Genomic DNA, 25,571 nt, shown 5'->3' on the forward strand with positions numbered 1-25,571 from the left:
ACGTTACTGGCAGGAAGCTGATTATCGTAAACTGTTGAAGTGTGCTGTCTTCAAATCATCATTACAGTGGAGATACTGAGATACTAATGGTCTTAATCTCTGCCTGAACAGGACAATAAAGATCAACAAAGATAGAATTGACAGATTCTTTATGTGCTTTGTTCCATGTACCATGTGTTTATTATTTATAATTATTTTTTAATATATTTATTATTTAGTCATTCTTAACCACCTTTAACATATTAATTATTCATATTTATAAGTGAACACTGTAATAAGAGAACACTGTCAGACTGCTGTGGAGCAGAATACAGCACAACATTAATCTGGGCTTTAAACACTGGTTGTTAGACTTTCTACATTTGAACAAACCTTTCATTTTTGAGGATCTACTGGTTTCATGCTGGTCTGAGAAAGTGATACTCGTGCTGTTCGTCACTGCAATGCAATGCTGGTCGAACTGGAAAATACACAAAACATAATCGTTAAATAACAACATAAAATATTAAGATCATCATTTACAGCTATTGTGCAGCAGGACAACAGGACACACTCACACTAGTGACGAGGCGCATTGAGCACACACCTGGAGCAGTGGGCAGCCCCCTCAGCACCTGCGGAGCAGTTGGGGATTAGTTGAATTGCTCAAGGGCACCTCAGCTGTAAATATCGATGGAGTAGAAAGTGCTGTTCATTCACTTTATGGACACAGCTCTTTTAGCCAGACACCCTGGGTGAGCTTTTGCACAAAAGTTGTAGCACCCCATATTTTAGTCAAAAGTTTATGGACACAGTTCTGTTAGTCAAATGTATTTGATGAGCTTTGAGGCAAAGGTTTTGGCACCCCACATTTAGGGCAAACGTTTGTGGACACAGCTCTACTAGCCAAACGTATTAGATTAGCTTTCTGGCAAATGTTTTGGCACACCACATTTTGGGTAAAAGTTTGTGGACACGACTCTATTAGCCAGAAATATTGGATAAGCTCTTGGGCAAAGGTTTCGGCAGCCCACATGTTGGGCAAAAGTTTGTGGACATGACTCTATTAGCCAAACGTATTGGATTGGCTTTTTGGCACTCCACATTTTGGGCAAAAGTTTGTGGACATGACTATTAGCCAGAAATATTGAATAAGCTCTTGGGCAAAGGTTTCGGCAGCCCACATGTTGAGCAAAAGTTTGTGGACATGACTATATTAGCCAGAAATATTAGATAAGCTCTTGGGCAAAGGTTTTGGCAGCCCACATGTTGGGCAAAAGTTTGTGGACACAACTCTATTAGCCAGAAATATTGGATAAGCTCTTAGGCAAAGGTTTCGGCAGCCCACATGTTGGGCAAAAGTTTGTGGACACGATTCTATTAGCCAGAAATATTGGATAAACGTTTGGGCAAAGGTTTTGTCACCCCACATTTTAGCCAAAAGTTTGTGGACACAACTCTATTAGCCAAATGTACTGGATGAACTTTTGGGCAAAAGGTTTGGCACTCCACATTTTAACCAAAAGTTTTTTGACATGGCTGTGTTTATGTTTTGGATAAACTTTTGGGCAAAGATTTTGGCACTCCCATATTTTAGACAAAACAAAAGGGAATTATATGACGCATAAAGACCACAATATACAGTAGTGATTTATGTAATGATAATAAAACACTACTATTGCACAAAAACATTAAGCCAGAACAGTTAAAGCTGGGTTCCTTTATTACTTGATAGCAACATGTTCTTTCATTTTCAAAGCATCCTTTACTTGGTTGATTTTTTTATTGACATAACCCAGATGGAACAAAGATGACGTTCAGATCAAGCTGTTCATACCATTTTCCATTTTTCACTATGACATGCTAAAAAAACAAGGTTCGGCTCATCTCCCACAGTACATACATGTTAAGTTTTCTTTTCAAGCAAGGCAGATCACAGCTCACCTGTTTACGGTGAACTTAACCAAGCATGGTGTACACAAGCATGTACCAAATTCTCCCCACAGCTATGAGAACAGGTCCGGGTCTCAGCAACACTGAACAGTAAACACTGAACAGACTGATTTGTCGTAAGCTGAAAGAGGTCTGGACTCCTGGGCTCAATAAATACATGGTTCACACTTGGTAAAGGGGCTCAGTGGTGAGAGAACGTCTGAGGTAAGCGCTGATACACTTTGGGTACACAGCCTGACATGGCTCAGAAATCAAAAGGGGCAGAAAGGAACGCGCATGATCTTCCAAATGTGTCCAACTAAAGTTTAGATCACTAAACGAATACACACACATACCACAGTCATGCATGCCGCAATACAAGCTACGGTCGCACTCATTCACAATACTGAACAGGACATAAAAGGTGCAAATAACAATAATTATAATGCCTTTAAACTTTAACCAATATCCTTCATCCTAAATACACTGTAGGTTGGCATGAGACATGCCTTTAGTCCACAACTCTGCAACATCAAAAGGTATTAAACTCAGCTTGGTCCATCTGTAACCAGCTCGCTATAAGACTAGAGCCCGACCGATACGAAGATGCCAACAATTCAAATAACTGTTAATATTGACCACTTTATAGATGCATTTCAGATCATATATTTGATAGTTTGGATTAAACAGTCAGTCCTCAATTTCCCAATATATATATATATATGAACTCCTGGGTTGAATGTCTTTACTAAGTTATGTACATAGCTATAGGTCGTTCTGGGGTACTTTTTGAGTAGTCCAGCTGCTGGTACACTTACTATGGTGTCATACCATAATAACATAGTAACAACCCAGCCAATGGGTTAGAGCACCAGGCTATTGATGACAGCTGTGTGGGTTCAAAACCCCAGGCTTGGTAAGCTGCCGCTTTTGGAGCAAGGCACCTTGAGCAAGGCCCTTAACCCCCACTGCTCCCTGCAAGAATGGCACCGCAAGAATGGCAAGTGTGCTCACTGTCCACTAAGTGTGTGCACTGTACGAATGGGTTAAAGGTGAGGCCAAATTACCTCTGTGTCCAACAGAAATGGTGAATATGGCTGTCTTTGTCTAGATTAACAGCACCGGAAAAAGTTTGTTATTATTTGTAATTAACAGCACCTGAGAATTTGAACAAAGTCAGTTAAACAGCTTTAGGCAGACTGACAGCAATCAGCAAGTCAATGTCCATAAAATATAATATAATAATATTACTGCTTATTATGAAGTCAAACTGATTCAAATACAGGTTATTTCCAGTAAAAAAAAAAATATTATAAGATGTATTTTCTGAGCAGATGATGTGTGACTGATAGGATTAGCTAATGTTAGCTCACTATGAAGTTATCATGTTGGTTTACAATGTTTACTGGAAGGTCACTGGTGGGTTGTGGCTCATTTGATGAGATCTGTCAATATGCAGCTGAAGTGGAAGTTATTTGAAGGATATATTAACATTACCTTTGTAATAATGTCACTGCAATTGGCTTACATTAGCAAGCTGAGTTGGTTAGCTAGCCTAGCTAGCCAGCCAAACAAACATGGTTAGACTAGACTTTACATCACTACTCCTCTCATACAGTTTGATCTATTTGTTTAAACGTTGATTTGAACTAAATTGAACTGAAGTTAATTCATCCTATATGTACAGGTTGGAACAAGCATGTGAGAACATCTGCGGAAACCTGAGAGTGAGGCGTAAGTATTTAATTCTATTTGAACAGCGTGTCATTATTGAGCAGTATATCTGGTAGGCAGGATGTTAGACTAGTATATTTGCTTTCATTAAGAAATGAAAAGTATTAAATTATTAAAAATGAAAACAACCTCACAATAGAGTTAAACTCAACCCTATATTTGGGCAGCACTATGACCCTGTTCACACCTGGTCACTTTATGCATTCTGGTAAGATGTTAGCCACCCGTTTACACTCGGTATGCTCCGGTTGAGCCTCCGGTTAGTCGGACTGAAATCTGATTGCCAGTTGGTTTTTACTGTGTAAGTTGTACTGGGATGGGTTTCGGTTGTTCGGTCTGGGTTGTTCTGATAAACAGTAACCCAGTGCTAGGTTGAGGAAATTGCCCAAATGGAATTGTTTTTTTAAACCAGCATTTTTTTTAGTGTAGCACTGGTGTGGAGCTAGCCAGAATGTTTATAACCCAAATTGTCCTTAGAAATTATTGTCATTAAAAAGTTGTTTTATGTGCTATATCATATTGTTGTCATTGTAAGGTGAGGTTTAGGTCAATTTAAATATTTTTTGTTATTCTACCTATAATGTTCCAACCTTTTTGTGTTCTGATTTGCTATTTAAACTTTTACTACTGTCATATTTTGAGTTTAGGCCTTGCTCTATCTATTGACGAGATCATAAGTTTAAATTCTGGATAATTACTGGCTAATTATCTGCAATAATAATAATAATAAAACTATGGTTTATCAATGCTGTCCTAGTAACATAATACAGGTGATTACAAAATCCTGCACCTAACAACTGGGGTTACACATAAGGTCCAGCCCATTCCCTTCCCCTATACTCTACTCGCCATGTACGTCGCAAGATCCATCAGGCAGGCACCTCCCCTCTCCCTCCTTATGATGCTGTGGTCGTTTATGATCTATATATTTAAATTTATATTTGACCGGTCGGGCTCTTAAAGACTTCTAGAAACATCCGTTTGAGGCTTTTTCACAAAACTGTACGGAATCACCATCATCCCACTGGATCCAATACATCACCCAATACAAACATCCAAATAATAAATATGAAGAACTATCAGGGAAAAAATGCGAAACGTGAAGGCAAGATAAATATTAATAACTGTCCTTACAAACTGTAATATACAAAATAAAATCCATAGCCTTGTTTTTATTTTTTATCTTTTTTACGTTAAAAAAGGCACTCAACCTCTCAAGGAATGTGAACAGATGATCTACAGACAGTGAGGATGGACTTTAGAAACCTGGTCTGTAATAAAACCCATGTGGGTTTCTTTTTCTTTTTTTCCCAGTTTTTGTGATGGAAAGGTGACCGAGTTTAACTTTAAACACAGTCGCCTTTGTGTTAGTTCAGATCATGGTGCATGCCACACAACATGATATGGCTCTATGCTGTACCCTTCACCTCACTCGAGCACTAATCTAACCTGTAGGCCTCCTTCTGAAGCAGTTCCAATGCAGTTCCCGAACCTGCCTGCATACGGCTTTTCAGAGACTATGAATGAGTGACAGAGTAAAACTAGCACCTACGAGACATCAGTGTATTCCCTTGTTTGCCATGAGACAAAAAGCCAGATAAAATGTTATTTTTAAAAAAGATTAAAGAAACACTCCAGTGTTTTTCAGTCTAATCTATTTTTGCTGTTTGAAACGAAACTTTTCAAATAATCTTAAAGCCTCTGAAACCTAAACCTGAGGGTTACTTTCTAATGAAGCTAATCTGGTTCCTCAAGGCCCCCAGTGTAAATGTACAAAGTATGCCATAGCTAAGTATATACTTAACTTCGCCAGTATTGCTCTCCTCTTCATGTGGAATGAGTGGTCCTAAAAGTGGGCCAGGTTTACGTCAGCATACCCCTGACCAATCACAAGGAGTCTGAGAAACCTGTAGGGCTAAATCTAACGCTAACACCGGCCTGCCTAACCCGTGTGCCCCATCGTCCCTCATGTCCGGCACTCGTCGCCTGTCTGCAGAATTTAGAAACCCAGATCGATCTCAGAAAGGTCTGATGAGTGCATGTTGGTGATTTTTTGAGAAATGTCATATTTCTGCTTTGTGTTGTCTAGTTAACTTGACTGAACACTTCAGTATTATACAGAACAAATGATCAAAATGTGCTCCCAGTGCCTTCCCATGTTCCAATTTTGTGCCATTTTTATTGGTTGTTATTCTATTTAATATGAAAATTTGACGTCAGGACATTCAATGTCAGGGGCAGCTTCAGTTTATATGAGGAAATAAAAAAACAAATGGAGGTTTAAAACTCACTGGCTCAAAACATGCTTACAACAGCAGCCAACATGCAGCTGCTTCAGCTCCAGCCCATAAGCTTCTATATTAAGGGTGTTTTCAGGCTATATTCCTCTGCCTTTACTAAACACAGAGACATGAACTGAACCTACTGCTCTACTGTCGTACCTGTCCATACACTACAGCTCCAACTGGTAGAGATTAGGACGAAAACACTGGAGCATTCCTTGGAGAAGAAATCAACAAAACCAACAAAAACATCTACCCTAAATGTGTATAGAGATAGGATAGACTTCCTTAGTAGCAGACTACTTCGGTGGCTGCCTTTACATTCAGAGGAATCATAATGCTGACCAAAACACTGACCAAAACCAATGTGATGCTGAATACGACTATGTACAGAACATGTTCCAACAACAGGTGTCCAGCACCCAAAGCAGCCAGGAGCAGCGGTCCTGCTTAAGTACCGACAGCACTCCCAGGCTGCGGTTTGCGTTAAGTTCACTGTAAAGGCGGTCACAGCACTTACATCAGCAAAAGAAATTAAAGTCAAAGATATTGTTCATCCACCCCTGATGGAATGTGAAACTCGTCACAGGCTCCGTTTGACCTCCGCTTCACTGACAGTACAGGCTGGTAGTCCTCAATCGAGCTCCAAGAGAAAAACTCCAAGGCCACAGCTTCTAACGTGTTCATGGTGCAAAAAGAAAGCAAGAAGATGTCCGTATGTGATCTTTTGGTTGACGGTGGACTGAGGGAGATGTCAAAGCTTGTTTACCTGCATTTGCCAGAGTTAGGGATCCTTCTGAGGTCTAAAAAAAAAAACTATAAAAAAATCACTAACATGATCAGAAGTGCTCTCTTGGGTAGAAACCTCTGGAGCAGTACACAAACACATGATATAGATACAGGTTGCTCAGAAGAAGCGACGGTGTGATGAAAATGTTTTTTTTTCAGAATTGTGGTTCAACCAGCAGTGCATTTACAGTACATTCATTTCACTTCATCTCAAATGTCTCTTGTTTCCCTTTTGGTGGCTGGAACACATTTTCACATTGGCTCTGTGTTAAAGGGGAATTCCACCAGTTCTTCAAACTTTCTGCATATGGTTATGATGTAGAAAGCAAAATACTCCGTTACAGAAATTTGACTCGCCGAGTCAAAATTGTTTACAGTGGTGGTGAATGGACCAAGCGCCTCAAGAGTTTACAAGCTTCCTCATAGAAAGTTACTACATGAAATGATTGGAATGATTAGGATATGCTGTCTGATGCTGGAGACTCAGCGGTCTAATGCCCTTCGCAAGTTTTCTGTCAGCGGCCGGAATCAGAGAGGGCACAATTGGCCGTGCTCTCTCAGAGTGGGTACATGATGCTCTCTCCCCTCACTCTAAATAGCGATGTTGGCTGGCACACGCGTTTGTTAGCTGGTGTGGTGGAGCTGTGGACCCAGCACTTGGACAAAGCGTGCCGGCTGCTCGGCAAGATGCTGGCTTCGCATGTATTGCAGGAGACAAGTCTTAACCTCCTAGTTTCATGAGCGTTGTTAGTGCTAGTCAAAAATTTCAGAAAACAAATGTATATATATATAAAAGTACATGCATGATGGAGGGAAACATGCAGTGTGTTGTTAGGCAAAACAGTCCTCAAAAACTTAACTGGTAATTTTGGGAAGTAAATAAAATAACTAGATTTGCTTTGTTGACATTGTGACCGCAAATTGTAATGACTTTGGGGTTAAGGAGTATCCACATCTGCATCATTTCATATCAAACCACTCCATAATACTGTTTATATATCAGAGACTAAATTAAGCAGACATTTTGAAAAATCAATGGAATTCCCCCTTAAGAACAGCAACATGTTCAAGTCAGTCTTTTCCTCAATGTTCCTTCCTTTCTTCGCACCCAAAATAAGTCATCCTCAGGATGTGGGAAAAAAAGCCCTGATCCACCCCTCCACCCCTGACTCTGTCGCCTTGGCACAGAGCCTGCTTTCCTCAGTCCATTTGAGACGTCTTTAAGTACCCGCCCCCGCACACCCTGTCCTCTTGTTCAGGCTTTAGAACGACAAAAAAAAAAGCCCTGGGGGGTCCTGGAGCCCAGCTGCTGTAAAAAAAAGAAGCAGCTATAGCTTTAAACCAGCAGGCCTGCGGCTCCTAACCAGCCCCCGCATCACACCCCACCCCCCCACCTCGACTGCTGTGTGGTGACTGTGTGGACTGAACGTCCAGGCAGGCCTAAATGACAGTTCCTTGGCAACAGCAAAGAAAAATGGTCTAGCTGTGTGAGCTGTGTGTGCATGTGCGCATGTGTGTGTTAGGACCGGGTATTGAGTCTCAATCCATTGTGATCAAGCAGAGGGGCGGCATCAGTTTGGAGGGCCTTTTTCTCACTCTTTATTCTCATGCTAATCTGAAGAATAGGTGAGGGTGGGTGGTGGTGGTGGTGGTTTGTGAGGGGGCGGAGCCTCTAACAGAAGAAAATCCAAAGAAGTCGCCCATGGCAACCATTCCTCCTCGTCCTCTTACTGGTCCTTTCCTGGCATGCAGCGTCCCACGCGCATGCGCAGCGTGCCGCTCTTGTGGAGGTGCCACAGCTGCAGGAACTCCTCGGGCATGGCGTGGAAACCAGACGATGGCAGGATGTTGTCATAGTAGTGGTGGCTGACTGGCTGCTCATCAAGCCCCACCGAGAAGGGCCAGAAGCCGTAGGCTGTGACATCTTCGCAAAGGCCCAGCGCCAGGCTGACCAGGAAGAGGCCTGTGGACAGGCGCTTGCCGTGTACGCCGCGGCTCTTCCAGAAGCGACCCACGTTCTTCAGGAAGTCTGGGTTGGCGAAAACCACCGTCTGGTTGGAGCCAGAGTCAGCCAGCGCGTGGTAGGCCCTGAGCGAGGGGTCCGTCCCCGGCTTCATGGAGAAGGCGGGCATGTAGATGTAGCTGGAGCCGTAGGCCTTCATGCTCTCCACAAAGGCTTTCCGAGACCACAGAAGGTTCTGAAAGCTGGGGACGAGGGAACAGACGCAAAAAGCATGATCATCTTCAAAAAAGACAAGAAGTGGTTAGAAAAAAAATATATCTTGGTTTAAGACTGGATAAAAAAGTCTTAAAAGTGTGGTTGCTATTTACATCTAATCTACAAATCAAAACGTCATATCTACAGATCAGTGATGCTGATTCTGGAAAAAAAATACAGCGCATCCAACAATAAAGGAAGCCTTGCACAAATGTATATAGTCATAGAGAACACTGAAAGCTTTGTCTCCACACATTACATCTATCACTCTATACATTTTACCATGAATAAGGGGGACAAGCATGGGCCGTAACTCCCGAAAGGGTCCGTCATCAATTTCTGAGATTGCATTGTGGGCAAGATGCTTGGTTCTATAGGGTTAATGGAATCAGCTGTCCTTTGCAATCATTCTCCAGTGTCAATAAACTACATTTCTTGGCAATTTTATTATTTTACAATAAATGTATTTTTTTATGTTATTTATCTTAATTGAAATTAGTTACATTTATTTATATAGTGCTTTGTCATGAGCAGCTTTATAGAGACCTGGGTTTGAGCCTTTTTTGCTCAAGCCAAAGGCATCATGACAAGAAAACTTCTCTGATTCAGAGGAAGAAACCTTCAGAGGAAACCAAAACTCAAAAGGGGAATTCATCCTACTATGGGCACAACGAATAACAGAACAAGAAGACTGCAAATGACAGAGTGAGATAACGAACAGCTAAGGCTAATGTAACATCAGGCCGCTGTTATGAGAGTGTATTATGACTGTAAGGATCATAATGACAAAGATTTTGTTTTTAGGGAAGCTATTCTTTTAATGAACTGATTGTTTACTCATCCAGGTAACAAACAGGTATAAACAAATAAATAAATCATCAAAGGATGCAGATCCCGAATTACAAGGTTGAACACATGCATTTGCATGCACAACGCTCAGGGAAGGGATGTTCTTTACCTACTCTGATCTGGAGCTGGTGTGTTTGTCATCTCACTAAGCAGTCTGGTCAAGTTAAGTGAATTGCAGCAGAGAGATAAAACAGACTTTTCCTCATCTGTTCTTGATCTGTTGATTGTACAAATTTGTGCTGACATACTGCATCCTGTATAAATTAACTATGTGCTGGTGCAGGAAGAGGGGGGACTTTTTGGACTTTTTCAAAGCCTGTCGATGAGGCTGCACATGCTGGAGCGTGCTATAAACTGGCTGAAGATGTTTGGGAGGTTAGTAATAAACATGATGCCACAGTTTGGATAGGATTGTATACTGTGTTTAAAATGTATGAAAGTATACTTTTTTAATACTAAAGAGGAAGTCAGATAAAGTTAAAGGGCAACTTTACTGTGTACTCTGTGTACTCTCACATGCACTGTGTAATGCAATTACACACCCACACATTTTCACATTTTCAAGCATTTTTTTGCACAAAGCATTTGCACTAATAACTTTACTACCTCACTGGACTCTATATTTATTACACACTGCATAATTTGCACACTACCGGCAATTATTTATTATTCTCTGTCTGTCCACACTTGTTTGTGTTGCACTTGTGTTTTGTATGCACTGTCTATGTTGCACCATGGTCCTGGAGGAACGTTGTTTCGTTTCACTGTGTACTCTGTATGTAGCTGAAATGACAATATAACCCACTTGACTTGACTTGACTTGACTAAATTTTTTTATTAATATAAATTACTACATATATCTTCCACCCCTCTCATAGAAATCAAACTTGTTCTTGAAGATCAATTGTGGGAAGAGCTACCTGTAGGTCCCGTGATGACATTTTAGAACTTTTGGAGAACTTTTGCAGTCTGTCTTTAAAATAAGACAGACTCCTCCATAACCCTCTCTAACCATTTGAACCTTACTGCCGGCATGCTGGAAGTGTCATTACAAACTTCTAATACCAAAGAATAGCCCCACCGGTTTGTACAGACGTCCCTGTAGTTAATGTGTAATACACATTAGTGTGTAATAAACCTTGGGGTATAAGCACCCCAGCATTAAGCTGTGGAGCAGTGGAACTGTGATCTCTGGAATGATGGATGGTGCTCCATCCCATACGTTTGGAATAAGCTGGGGATGAAAGCAATGCTCTAAGCTCTAGTAGAAAGTCTTTCTCGGTGGAAAGTAGTCAGTAGAGACAGTTACTGTAACAAAATAGGATATGGTCCTTTTTAAAACCCTTGATTTTGGAAGAAACAATTAATGAACAGGTGTCCCAGTACTTTTGTCCATATAGTGCACTGGGACGTAAAGAGAACTGGGGGATCGGACAGGTCTGTATAGAATATTACTTTATCAGTAGTAGGAAATTGGTTTCTGGTGGATGAAGGGCAGAAGTCTTGCATCTGCTAGTGAATGGACTGAATTCCAGTCAAATCACACGTACCTCTTCTCAATAATACTGGGATTGGCCGTCACCAGCTGTGTCCTTGTCCCCACGTCATTAGTGTACTCTTTGGACAGTGGAGGCAGGTTGCATCTAGAATGAAAGAGAGAACTAAAGAACTCAAGGCAAGAACAGAAAACCTGTTGAATCATAGCAAAAGTAGAAGCAGTCAGAAGCTCCTGGGAAATGATATTATACCTCTTGAAAAGAACAAAACACTGTTAATAAACTTTATTTGACCAAAAACAAGTTTTACAAAAGCTTAAACCACCTCAACAGAACACTTCTGTCGTTGGTAAAAAAAAAGGTCATTTAGATACTAGTGAACTCCAGAGCAGAAGCAGGCCTCGTTCGTCTTGTGTTCTTCTGCTTGGCAAAGACAGCTCATTCACAGGTCTCAGATGGTCAGAGGGACAGGAAGCTGGTATTACCTCATGACAAAGTCGGCCTGGTCAATGTCTCTGCCACAGCCACTGTTCTTCAGAACCCCTCCGTTCCCCACCACCGAGCACTTCTTCAGTGGCAGCTGCAGCGGAGTATCCTGGCAACCACAAAGCAGCAGTCGTTACACAACCAAGACACATAATAAAAAGAGGGATTTTGACACACACACACACACATACGCACACACACATACATACACACACATCAAACAGAATCTCCATCTTAGTGCTTATCTGCTTATCTTGTCACCTGAAACAACAAGGTTTCAACCATTTCTGCACTGCAACCAAACACATGCATGCACAGTTCAGCACACAAACAGGACATGAGGGCAGTGGATTGGCAGCAAGAACTGTCCCGTGCGAATGTGTGATCTGTGCATGCAGCCTGTTACAGAAGCTCCTGTTTTATGCAGTATATTTATTATCACAGTTATTGCCACTTTGCCACATTCATATAATGTATTCATATATTTTATAAACATGAACATATTTAATTTTTTTCTCTTTTTGTTTGACATTTTATAGAGTGTTTATTTTTACAGGAACGGTTGCAATTGTAACAGCTGCAATTTCCCTTTCTGTTATCAATAAAGTATTTCTGATTCAGATTCTGTGATGCGATATGTATCAGGATACAGGGGTTCTGATTCAATATATTGTGATGTATTGCAATACTGTATTGCAATTGTATGAAAATGTATTGATACTGTATTGTATTGCAATATATATAAGTTATTACATTAGGATCTGATGACAACAGTAGGATCTGATGACAACACTGCGTACAACACTGCTATCTCGCGGCAGGGGCTTAAACACAACAAAAAATGAGGCACAGTCTGCCAATCTTTACAAGTAAACCTAACAAGTAAAATTAACAAACTGATGCTGTGTTTTTGAGAACGGATACAACTTTACTACCTCACTGGATTCAATATTTATTGCACACTGCATAATTTGCACACTACCCCTAATTTATTTATTGTATTGTCTGTCTGCACTTGTACTGTGTTGCACTTGTGTTCTGTATGCACTGTGTCTGTTGCACCATGGTCCTGGAGGAACGTTGTTTCGTTTCACTGTGTACTCTGTATGTAGTTGAAATGACAATAAAAACCCACTTGACTTGACTTGACTTGAGTATTAAAAAACATAACTCTGTCCTACAAAGCCAAGAATGGACTTGACGTACTTGAAACCTGATCGGTACCAAGAGCCCTTCAAGCTTCAAGTACGCCTCAGCTTGACCCACCATCTCTTGAGATTGTTTTTTTTTCTGTCCTGGCACCGAGAAGGTGGACCAAACTTGTCCTGGGTGTCCGGACAGCAGACTGAAGACCCCTCTCTTCCAAGAGTACTAAGGCAGAGTGTAGTGTGTGTTGAATATTGCGTACTGAGTATCTATATTTTCTTACAACCCTGAATCAGTGCAATCATTGCCATTACCTCTGACCTCAGTACCACATGCACTACCAGGCTGAACAAACTGTGTCATTATCATCATCATCATCATTACCACCATCTTATTTGCTTGGTCCAGTTCAAGGATGTGGTGGCTTGAAATGTTTTTTTGAGCGATGCCATAAAATAACCACCAAATGTGTCTGTCTAGGTGAGGTGTGAGTGTAGAGAACCCTTTAAACGTCTAAAGAACTTTCTCTTGATTCATCTTCACACTTTCTATGGCAGTGGTCACTAAGAGGAGGACCGTGGCCCAGGTCCAGACTCAGACTCAGCTGTCCTATCCGGACCTGGGCACATAACCAATAAACTATTGAGAACTATTTAATTTTGATGGAGTATTTATTTTAACTGGACACTCAGATCTGTGCATTATGATAAGCACTGCAAATTCATCATATGGTAGAGGTATCATAAGGTCTGAGACCGTGGTGATTATTAAAAGCAGTAATGTCGAGTGACGCTATGGGACGAGTTATTAACATTTCAAATGTTATTTATGAATGTTTTATATTTTAATAGATAAAAGAGCTTTATCTGGTTCTTTGAGCGATGCCACAGAAGAACCACTTTCAGGTTCCTCAAAGAACCATGTTTGTAGGTGAATGAGAGCTTCAGACCTTAAAAGGTCTTTTGCAGTTCTGTAATGCACTCCATTAGTTCCTTTTACCCAGACAGTGACACCCACACACACACACACACAGACAGTGGTCAGTTTGATAAGGGGCTGGGCAGCACTTCAATACCCTGTTGCAGAAACAATTGGTCGCATTATTCCTGAGGGATCCCATCCCCCCAGCAAATCCCCCCTCTCCCTCCGTACTGCACACAGTTTTCCACTTTCTCAAACTGCAGAGCTCTGAATGAAGCTTCATTCTCAACAATACAATGGTGGCAGTGGTGGTGGTGGTGGAGCTGGGAGGGGGCAGGGGTGATGAAAGAGACACTGATGCACTGCTGAGAAGAGTAAGTGAGTGTGTGAAGGTACAGTGCTTGGCATCAAAACAATTTGGTCTTTTGTTTACAGGCATGTCAGCAGTTACTGTGACGGGGTGATGTAGTTTATCTATGTTTGAATGATGGACACGTCTCAATGTATTCAATGTGAAAGCTGAATAGAGAGGTGAAGAGAGAGGGCAGTGGGAAAACTGACTGTACCCGACTAAAAGAGAAAGAAAAGACGGGACAGAGAGTGACAGGGGACTAAAATAGAGGCCACAGAAGCGATGCAGGGCAGGACGTGACAGAAGGAGATTGCGCAGCACATACGTTTCTTCCCTCTTCTTACTAATTCAGAGCTGTAAAATATGTAAAACAAGCAAAAACAGGCTAGCCTAGGAAAGATGCATCGATAATCAGTTTACCGCCGCATCGCAGCTCTCTAAATCATCGCGGAATTTGTTGCAAATCGGATCGTGAGGTGCCGCCAGATCTCCACCCCTACTAATGACCCTTCAAACGTCCAGCCTCCTCCTCTGTTTGATTCCACCAGTTTTACAAGGTGTGAAATGATTCACAACCAGCATGAACTTACAGTTGAAAGTCCCCCAAGCATTATCCACTTCAGTACCTTTACTCAGGAGACCATTGAGAGCAGTGATACTGTCATTTTTCAATGACCTCATACTTACAGTATTATGGCAGTTAAGCAGTTCTCTGCACCACTTCCTTTACTATTATAATGTATCAAGCAAGGAGATCCAGCCTCAGCTTACATAGCTTACTCTCAGCAGCACATATACTCGTTAGCTTTGTGGCTAAATGTTGTCCTTAGACCATCAGTATGAGAAAATGTCTCCTTTAGCAAGGGGGAGTTCCTGAGCATGTGCATTTCAAAGCCTGTCAGTCAGTAAGTAAGCGAAATGGCCTCCTCTAGGCTGGCAATAATGATTATTTTAGCAATGGGATCAGCCCCTGTTTACACTGACCTCCTGACCTTACATAACGGTTCCAGTTGACAAATCTTTACCATTTAGAAAGCCGAGTAAAGCTTTGGGTGCTAACCAGCTAACACAGGCAGTGACTGATAAACTAATGGAACTATCAGGCAGTGAATACACAAACTATTCTCACAGCAGCTGATCGCGATGAGAAGAACTGTGTTCATAGTTTCATAATTACATAATATCAAGAATCTATTTTCAACAGACAGTCATGAAAGTACATTCTGCTCCACATAATGTGGTAAAGCGCCCCCTGAGGTCATCAGTACAGCCTGTAGTGTGTAAACAAGTGTTTGCATGTTCAGTGTGTTTCCGCACACGCATCCTACAACTGTCCAAAAGCACAGGTACACTGTCCTCATCCCATCCACCATGATTTCATTATTGAGATTTAAAGTGAGTCGTCCTCTCTACACGGAAGTACTGTTACCATAGCGATACTCCTAAATCCACTACAATTCCCACAATACCATGCAAATCCAAACTCTTCACATGTCCGTATTGACCAACACTGACAATAGCATCTAAAATATCACCAAGTCTATATACATATTATATATTATATACCCTATCGGTCAAAGGTTTTAGAACACTCCCAATTTTTCACTGATTTTATTGACGTAAGTTACTGACATGTAACTTAAATTACTTGCAATGCTATAAAGTCCTGTTACCTCAAATAGTACAAAGTTAGTCGGTAAAAAGACAAGGCTTTTGGGTAAAATTAACTAAAAACTGAATACCTATTACAGCTAGTCTATTGCAATATAAGTAAATTAGGCTTTGACAGCTAATGTAAATAATGTATGATTTACAACCCCTTTATTCACATAAAATCATTGTAGGTACTGTGTTACAGCACTCTGCACAGCAGTATTTCGAGGTCATCGCGAGGTCATGGATGATCAGTTATCGTTCTCAAGTCATGTTGCAAACGTAACTCGGTCATGCAGATTTCTCCTGTACAACATCCGGAGAATTCAACCCTTCCTCTCTAGAGAGGCCGTCCAGGTGCTCATTCAGTCTCTCGTCACTTCGAGACTTGACTACTGCAACTCTTTTCTGGCTTGTCTCCCTCTGCGCACCATCAGGCCCCTGCAACTTCCTCCAAAATGCAGCGGCACGGGTCATCTTCAACGTTTCTAAATTCAGCCATGTCACTCCACTGCTGCATTCTCTCCACACTGGCTTCCTGTAGCTGCTTTCCCCCATCATATTCAAAACCTTGACGCTGGTCTACAAAGCCCAGAACAGACCAGCCCCTCTGTACTTGATGGCAATGGTCAAAAGCCGAGCCGCACCAAGAGCCCTTCGAGCTTCAAGTACGGCTCGGCTCGACCTGCCATCCCTCAAAATCCACGGAAGACAAGCATCCAGGCTTTTTTCTGTCCTGCACCAAAGTGGTGGAACGAACTTCCCCTGGGTGTTAACAGCTGACAGTTTGCTTGGTGCAACAAACTGAATTGTGGTAGCTGGTAAATTTGAATATGGGGCAGTACACTTTTAAACCTAGCTATGACCAGATTTACATTCAGCAGGTCTCTAGCAACTGACCATGATTCAGAATAGAGTGTCCTAGTGCCTTTGACAATAATAACCCAGAGAATGTTACCAGCCTGTCATGAGTCACAGGATGAGACTGGTTGTTTCTGCCAGGAAGACAAAGAGTGGCTTCCTTCCCTTTTAAAGATGCTAATACGTACTGTTTCACACATCCTTCTACATGTGCCCTACACGGCCACTACAGACCATTCAAGAATTCAACTGAGGATGTGTCTCAATACAGTCACAGCTGTGCTTGTACTGAGAATGTGATTATATCCAGGATGTGACTGTATTGAGAACGTGATTATATTCAGGATGTGACTGTATTGAGAACGTGATTATATTCAGGCTGTGACTGTATTGAGACTGTAATTATATTAAGGCTGTGATTGTATTGAGAATGTGATCAAATTAAGGCTGTGATTGTATTGAGAATGTGATTATATTCAGGCTGTGATTATACTGAGACTGTATTGAGAATGTGATTACATTCAGGCTGTGATTATTCTGAGAGTGTGCTTGTATTGAGAATGTGATTATTTTCAAGCAGTGATTGTATTGAGAATGTGGTTATATTCAGGCTGTGATTGTATTGAGAATGTGATTATATTCAGGCTGTGATTGTATTGAGAATGTGATTATATTCAGGTTGTGACTGTATTGAGAATGTGATTATATTCAGGCTGTTACTGTATTGAGAATGTGATTATATTAAGGCTGTAATTATATTGAGAATGTGAATATATTAAAGCTGTGATTATATTAAGGCTGTGATTATACTGCGATTGTGATTGTATTGAGAATGTGATTGTATTCAGGCTGTGATTACACTGAGACTGTGATTGTATTGAGAATGGGATTGTATTCAGGCTGTGATTATACTGAGACTGTGATTGTATTAAGAATGTGATTGTATTCATGCTGTGATTATACTGAGACTGTGATTGTATTGAGAATGTGATTATTAGAGTCTTTACTTTGTGTGCTCATCGCTAATGAGCGCAGTACACTGAGAGAGAGCTGTGGGAACAGTAAGTATGAGACACAGGCACACTGCCCAGTACAGGGCGAACAGGACCCCTGTGGTGTCCCTTTCCTTGCCTGTTTATTTCTGGCAGGCAGAATGCTGCTCTGTCCTCTGGAGTGCACCGGCTGGAGAGTGGGAGTGCAGACACAGACATGAAGCACTCCCATCTTCACCATCTTCCCCTCTCCTTCACACATATACTGTACACACACACCCACACTGTCTTTTGCGTATAATGAAGCACAATGCTTCTCTAACAGGCTCTACATAATCATGCTGCCAGCCTCCGCTTCCCTCCCTTTTTCTCTTTCATTATGTGAAATGAACAAGCTGAGAGTGGGGGCATTGCATGCTGCTTGAGTAAGTGGGTGGAAATGCATTAGTATCGAACCCAACTTCTAACACTATGCCACCATACATGCAAATCATTGCATCATGCAAAGTCCCCCCAACTTTATAGGAAGAGGAACAACTTTCTCAATGTTTTGTGGAAGTCAATGTAAAAATATCTGATTCCTAGTAATTTTGGAGCATTTCTATTGGTCCATTCATCATCAAGTTTGGACAAAATGTAGAGAATGACAGCAAAATTCAAGGTTTGCTCCTCATTATATTTCTGTTATTTGCTGAAAATTGCCCCAGAGAAATATTTATTCCCATTTAATACACTCTGTGCCCTAGCTATCCAAAGGTCAGTAGCATTTGGGATCTACACTCACAGATTCTATCAGAGCAACATTCAGCATTTGAGCAGTCTGGAACTGTGGATGGTGTGAATGGTCATACTAGGAAAATGTGTTTACGGCATTAGAACAATAAATTGCATAAATAACTCTTTATGTTACTTAATTATTTGTGCATTATCTTTGACAGCACCCGTGTATATACAGCCTATACAGTCTTATGTAAATGTTCGGACAACCCTGGTCAAAGAACACATGTTCGAAACCACATCTACACATTCTAAAAATAGCCACTACTGCTTACAAAAGTAATGCTTAAAAAGTTATGTAAATATTTGTAAATATTTTTCTTAAATTTCAGCAATAAATGAAAGGAATTGTGTCAAAAATAAGTTAATATTAGTTCTACTAATATTAAGCACATATTGTCCAGCAGACCAGCATTGGCACCCGGTGATCAAGGTTTCCACACACTAAACAGTCCACCTCTGCCTAATTCCACAGTGAAGCTGCACCATATCTAGGCATCAATGTCTCAAGAACTTAAGCACTGGGTCATTTCTATTGCTCCATCTGTCACAACACTTCTGTCAATTGTTCACATAACATAAAAGGCACCCAGAGGGGGCGTGGCCTATCTGATTAGAGGGTTTTATTACCACTGAAGGAAGTGACTGAGGGTTGGACTCCGATTCTAAAGATTCTGTGTTGGCACAGAGCCCTGAAAGTGATTATAAGAGACCCATACAGTCAAAACAACAACATTCAGAAGACACTAAGCTGCCCCCAAGTCAAAAAAACAGGCTGGTAGGTGGAGCTTTGCAGCAAAAGGGAAGGCATTTATTTCCCAGATGGTTTGACACTGGGGAAATGTTGCTTTGCCATATCATTTAATGAGACCTAAATGAGTGAAATGAAGCAAATGAGGAGAATGAAAGAAAACAAACACGATGTTGTTCACTCGTGTTCAGTGGTGCTATTCTATTCTATGCACTGTAATACTTTTCCCCCTAAAGTCATCTGATTTAAGTGCAACGTAAAAGCAAAACTGACGACTCAGACGGTGGCAGACAAGTTTGTAAACTTATCATAAGTGTAAAAGTAGTAAAACTAGTAAAACTAGCGCCCTGCGCTGTCGTTATTCTCAGCACTCGTGTTTAGAGTTGCAGCGGTATGCTGCTGTTGGGTAGACCATGGTATGAAAAACTGATGGTTCATTTGTTTAATATTGGGATTTAACAAACACAACCAAACCCCACCATTTTTTTTTTTTTTTTACTATTTTCAGAGTTTTAAAAAGCAAACAAACAATTGATCAAAAGCGCCACTGCTGGGCCCTTACGCAAAGCCCTTTACCCTCTCTGCTCCCTGGGCGCTGGAGTTGGCTGCCCACCGCTCTGGGTGTGTGTACATAGTACAGTGACAAATATGTGCACCTTCAGATTAACACATAATAAAAATAATCATCAGCTGGAAACAAAGCAGTTTTAAAAAGCCCCACCATACACGCAGCTTTCTTTCTTTTTTTTTTTTTTAAATAGAGACATTTTACATGTTACTTCTATTAATACTCGGTTTCACAATTTACCTATAGTAAAGATTTTGGTCAACCAAAAAACTGTTTTCCTTCCTTTGGGGATCGGTGTATAATCGGTGTATAAACCTTTTTAGTGAGCATTTGATCAGAACATCATATTTAAAAGTAGTGCTGCATCGATATGGATACTGCAGCGGTATCTGCACCGATACTGGAACCAACACACAGTATCGGCCTCTGCAACAGAGAACACCGATACCTTGAAGCTTATTGATGCCTTTTAAATGACTGACTGCTCTGAAATGTGAATTTTAAACACTATTTAGTTGAGCTTAGCAAGATTATGCTTCCCTACCTGCCCATGTTTCTGCAATTTTTATTTTCATCAGCTCTATAACTTTTCAGTTGCAGTTCCTCAACCAGAAAATGTTGCTTTTTCAAGCCTTCAAGCTCAAGTCAAAGTTGGTATCGGTACTCTGTATCAGCAGATACTTGAAAATCTGGTATCAGTACCAGTAAGGAAAAAGTGGCATTGGCACATCCCTGTTTAAAAGTGTACTGTTATGATTGCTGAATGCTGTAATAAACTTATAAACTTATAAAAATGTAAACATGAGGACATGAAGCTTCATCTCAGACACTGCTGATAATTGCTGTACTGAAGAAAATGCATGTAATGAAATGCGACTCTATCATATCGAATCACATCAAACTGCATTTAATGCTTTGTGAATGATTACGCCCTTAATTTATCAGCCTTAAAAACACAGAACCAAAAGGACACTGTCATGTCCACGGTTGTCCTCGAGCAGAATGAACTCAAATCAATTTCAGATTCTTCCAACGATCAAACACCAGTGTGGCACACCATGTGTGCGGCGGGTGTACTTAAAGGATAAGGACAGGGCTTTTAAACAGATGACTATAATTGCTCAGTGATTATTGTTATGTCTTCACATACACTGTATTTCCAAATGTTTGTGGACAGCCCTTCTAATGAATGCATTCAGCTACTCTAAACTGACACAGATGTGCAAATGTAAAGATGTGATCATCCAAAGCCTTCGTCCCTAGAGCAGGACAAATTATTTTGAATACCTTTAACTTCTGCAGAAATGATGAACGAGCAGGTGTCCCAATACTTTTGTCCAAATAGTGTCTTTTATCAATCACAACACATTGTACTTCAACTGGACTTACCTGTACAAAGAATGGATAGGTATCATTGTTGACTGTGTGATAGTGGTAGAACTCGCCGTCATACCACAGGACCTTGCCGATGGGCGAGTTCTCTTTGGTGACGGCAAACATCCTCTTTGGGTCACAGCATTCTGTGAGCAACTTCCTAAAAGCAAAACACACACAACTTCCAACGTAAGCTGGCATCAAGTGAATACAGAGAGAAGCAGGAGGGGGGCGAATCTTAGAATTGGGAGATATCACTGGGTAATGGTTTTACTGGCCTTTACAATACTGCTATTACAGGAGGCTGTAACATGCAAACGAACCCGTAACCAATCACAATCTAATATCCCATATTTTTTCACATGCATATCTGCAAAATATGTAAACATGGCTTTTTTTAATAAATATGATTTATTTTGGACAGATTTTGGGCAGAAATCTAACCAAGTCAACATTGTAGAGAAATACGAATGTCACAACCGAACCGATACTTCAGTACCAATTCGATACCAATTCAGTTCTTGTTTTCAATGGTTTTCTTAGAGAAGTGAGAGTAGGAGGGGCATCGCGCGGGATCCTACACTGATTTAGAGTCCACTTTGAGTCCAAAAAGGGTCCAAACTCAACAGATGACATGTTTCCTCAGTAAATATCAGACTATTCCAGATTTTACCCCTCCTCTGTCTTGCTGTTTCTGGCGCTTTTGAGCGCTGAACTACTCAGCACCAAGCTTCAGTCTGTAAAGAATGAAGACAGAGAGAGGGCGGGGTGATGACGCCACTATCACAGCTGGTCTGTCAAATATGGAAAACTGAGACGGGAGGGGCTGCTCTGTTTCTCTGCACACAGAGAGTTCAAATTTCAGAATAAAAGTCCTGAGTCGAGATAATATTAATAAACGCACACATAATAAATAAGTAAATGAATAACAAAGGATAAACACTAAATTCTGTTAATATGTACATTTCAAATAAAGACATATTTGAGTTGCTACAAATACTTTACATCTTGCAAAACCAATAACGTCCCAATAATGCAAATATATATATATTTTTTTTTCCCCACAATATATTAATTAAGTTTTTTTTTTTGGTATCGAATCGGTTACAAGAATTTAAGAATTTTAGTGGTACTGGTTCCGACTTCCAAATTTCTGGTACTGTGACAACCCTACAGAGAAATGTAACATTTAGTCCTGTAGCATCACTGGACTACTCCTCCAAAATATCAGCATTTTGTTACATTCAGTTCACGCAGCTGTTTTGTGTTTATTTTTGTAAACCACCAAAAATAAAAGCACCTAACAGGTTTTTGGAGTTACGCTGCAGAAGAACCACTTCAGGTTCCCTAAAGAACATTTCAAAAGATGTTCAAAAGACTTATATTTTAAGTAAATGAAACATAAGCGTGTGAGGAACGTTTTGGAGCCTCCACATTAAGGTAATTTTGGAACCTTTATTCGAACAGAGTGAGTCACATTATTAAATGTAATGTCACAATATTACAACTGGAGCTTGTAGCAGTATGATCACAATAGACATTAGACATTTATCACAGTAAATGAGTCCAATGCGTAGCGCACTCCTGCAAGCGTTCCTCAAATTACCAAGGAGACAAAAATTCGCTCCAACATGTGTTTCCACTGTCCCAAAACGAAAGAAACATAAAGACAGTGAGGTTTTGAGAGAGGTTACCCTACGTTTGAGGCAGATGTTGGGTCCTATTTGATTTCCACCTTAAACGGTGCTGCAGTACTGGACATGTACTAGTGCCAGAATGTAGCTGCTACATCATTTAAGGTGGAACCTACAATTATAATAAGAAACTGCCTATAAATTGTGTAGTGTTCAGTGTTTGACTTCTCCTATATGTTGCTTCCATGTTGTAAACATGACGGGGAGTCACGTGACTACACACATCAGTGTGTTTTTAACAGGACCCTACATGAACACACACAGTGGGGAAAGTATTACCAGAATTTAAAAAACCCAGATATAACTGATATGAGTAAGATTAAACCGATTAGAGGTTCTGAAGGATGGTTTTGGTTCATTTTTGATTAATTGGAAACCCTAGTTTAGCCCCCTTTTTAATGGTTTCCTGAACCACTTTTTTAATCTGGGTTTGCATTATAGCAAAGAATAATTTGTCCAAGGAAAGAACCATATTTTTTTTATTTTAACGGTTCTACAATACAAATTCATGCATTCAGAAGTTCACAGTTCTTTAGATAAACTTTACTTTTACTACAGAAACCTTGCCTACATACTCTAACCGACCTAGAATGCTCTTTTCAGGGTTCGCGACAACGGTTCTGGTTCACCCTCATACACTCTCTGGATCCTTACACTCATTCGAACCCTTGAAATTATGACCGCAAGGCTGAACAAAGCTCAACAGAGGGCAACACAAGCATCAGCAGATGTGGTATTTATTGGTGATACTGCACAGACAGCTCACTGCACTAACACAGTATCTCCGGATGCCCATTCCGTCGCTGTCACAGGAAAAACCTTGTATCTCCAAAGCTGCAACTTTACAGGAGAAAGACAAAAAACCTTCCTAACTTTCACTGGAAGTCAATGTACAAGGATTTTAATCCATTTCAATCGGTTCACAATATAAAGATCCTCTCTAAGCTGGCAGCTGCCATTGGCTAGTCATCTGTACATGCATGCAAAGCTCAATAAACTGATCGCCAAAAATTCAGCCAGATTACCGGAAGAGCCTTACTGCACTGTCATGCTTGACCGTAAGTGCACTTTTCACCGCAAAGGCAACCCACTTGCCGTTCTCAGGCAACGTCCTTGCACCTGTCATGACCTGGCTTAAAACAAACCAAGTCAGAACTGCTGTCCCGGACTAAGCTCACTGCAGAGCCACGAGCACAGGTGTGAGGTTGTTGTTGTGCGCATTATCCTAATCGGCTTTCCTACACTGCGTTGTCTGCGCCACATCCCCTAGGCATAGAGATTTAGGTGTAACAAATGGGGCCATGGGAGTCTCCCTCTCTATCTCTCTTCCTCTCTCTCTCTCTCTCTCCATCGCCCTCTGTCTCACTCTCTCCTGTGCGGTGCTGTGCTGGAACGAAACACAACACAACAAATGATGGTGGTGCAGAACACACAAAGGGTCAATCACACGAATGAAGGGTTGCAGGCATCCCAAACGAGTGACAGATAACAGGCTCCTGGGAGTGTTTGGCTGGGATCTCCACGCTGCCTTGATTGCTCCATTACATAACACATAATGATGCACCACAATGCATCCACAATGACACCACTAGGCCTGTGAGATCCACTACACCATCCACTGCATACCTGTACAAATCAATGCCGGTCTGGTTCCTCGTCCAGGTCTGGCCCTGTCTCAGCACCTCATCCACTATCTCCTTGTCGCTGGGCATCCTGTAGACTGGGAAGATGTAGAGCCAGCAGAGCACCAGCACCCCCAGGGCGGCCCAGACCGACTTGCTTCGGTGGCATCTCAGAGACATCATGGTGCCTCCAGCAAAGCTGAATCCCAGTCGTTCACACACGTCTAGCCTGGCCTGAACCCGCTGCTCATTCAGGTTCCTCCACCATTAGGAAGAAATCGCCTTATCTGAAGGTTGCTCGGCATGCCTATACTCCCCCAGGAGCCTGCAGTGAATCAAAGGAAGGGGGTCCAGAGGGTCTAGCCAGCGTCTCGACCCTTCATGCGTCCCTCAAATTCCCAATCTGCTTCTGCGCCGCTGCGTGCTGACAATAAAGCCCAACGACCACCGCTCGTAAACAGGAGACCCTCCGCTCCCCATGCGTGGGTCAGGTACAAAGAGGTTGGGGGGCTATAAAAACCCAGCAAAACAGCCTCAGCTCCGGCCGGCCGGCAGCATCCGGGTCTCGTTCTCGTCCAAATGCCCGAGCAGCGCTCCCTCCATCACCCGGAGATGGCCCCTCGTCTGCTGGCTCTCCGCTGGCGGTTCCAGGAATCTGTGCCGTGCTCTCCGCTGCTGCCACATAGCCCTTTCATCACGACCCAAAGCCCTAACACGCCTTCCCTTCTGCGCCCCCTCCTCGTCGCCCCCCGATGCTCGCGCTCTCTCGGGCGCAGCTACTCGCTGGCTGCTGTAGCGAGACAAAAGCGCTCGTGTTTTAGCCTCATATGCTCAGACACGGTTCACTGCAAGCGCCACCGAAAAGGCGCCCCTCTCTTCGCGAGGCTTTGCTGCCCCCTGCCGACCAGCAGACACCCCCTCGTCCCGGTCCTCGATGCTGGGGAAGATGAGGAAGCCTCCTCCCCCACCCCCAGCTGCCTGCCCCCTTTATTTCACTGATCGAAGACGCAGGGGATGGTGAACAGGCGCCACACCCTAACGTGGACACACAAATGGTCCACCCTGCTCTAGTGTCTGTCCTTTGTTTTTTAAAAC

The 25,571-nt window shown here is 41.8% G+C and overlaps 1 protein-coding gene across 1 annotated transcript; it reads right to left on the reverse strand.

Annotated features, from left to right (window-relative positions):
* Positions 1–1,684: 1,684 nt before the first annotated feature.
* st8sia1 (ST8 alpha-N-acetyl-neuraminide alpha-2,8-sialyltransferase 1) lies at positions 1,685–25,316 on the reverse strand. Its single transcript, XM_072674185.1, has 5 exons — positions 24,481–25,316; positions 21,176–21,320; positions 11,765–11,874; positions 11,334–11,426; positions 1,685–8,921 (listed from the first exon to the last, which is right to left on the reverse strand). The coding sequence occupies exons 1-5, from the start codon at positions 24,657–24,659 to the stop codon at positions 8,444–8,446; spliced, it is 1,005 nt and encodes a 334-aa protein (XP_072530286.1). The 5' UTR covers positions 24,660–25,316; the 3' UTR covers positions 1,685–8,443.
* Positions 25,317–25,571: the final 255 nt, after the last annotated feature.

The sequence above is a fragment of the Salminus brasiliensis genome, chromosome 2 (assembly GCF_030463535.1).
Source record: "Salminus brasiliensis chromosome 2, fSalBra1.hap2, whole genome shotgun sequence".
In the NCBI taxonomy this organism is placed as follows: Eukaryota; Metazoa; Chordata; class Actinopteri; order Characiformes; family Bryconidae; genus Salminus; species Salminus brasiliensis.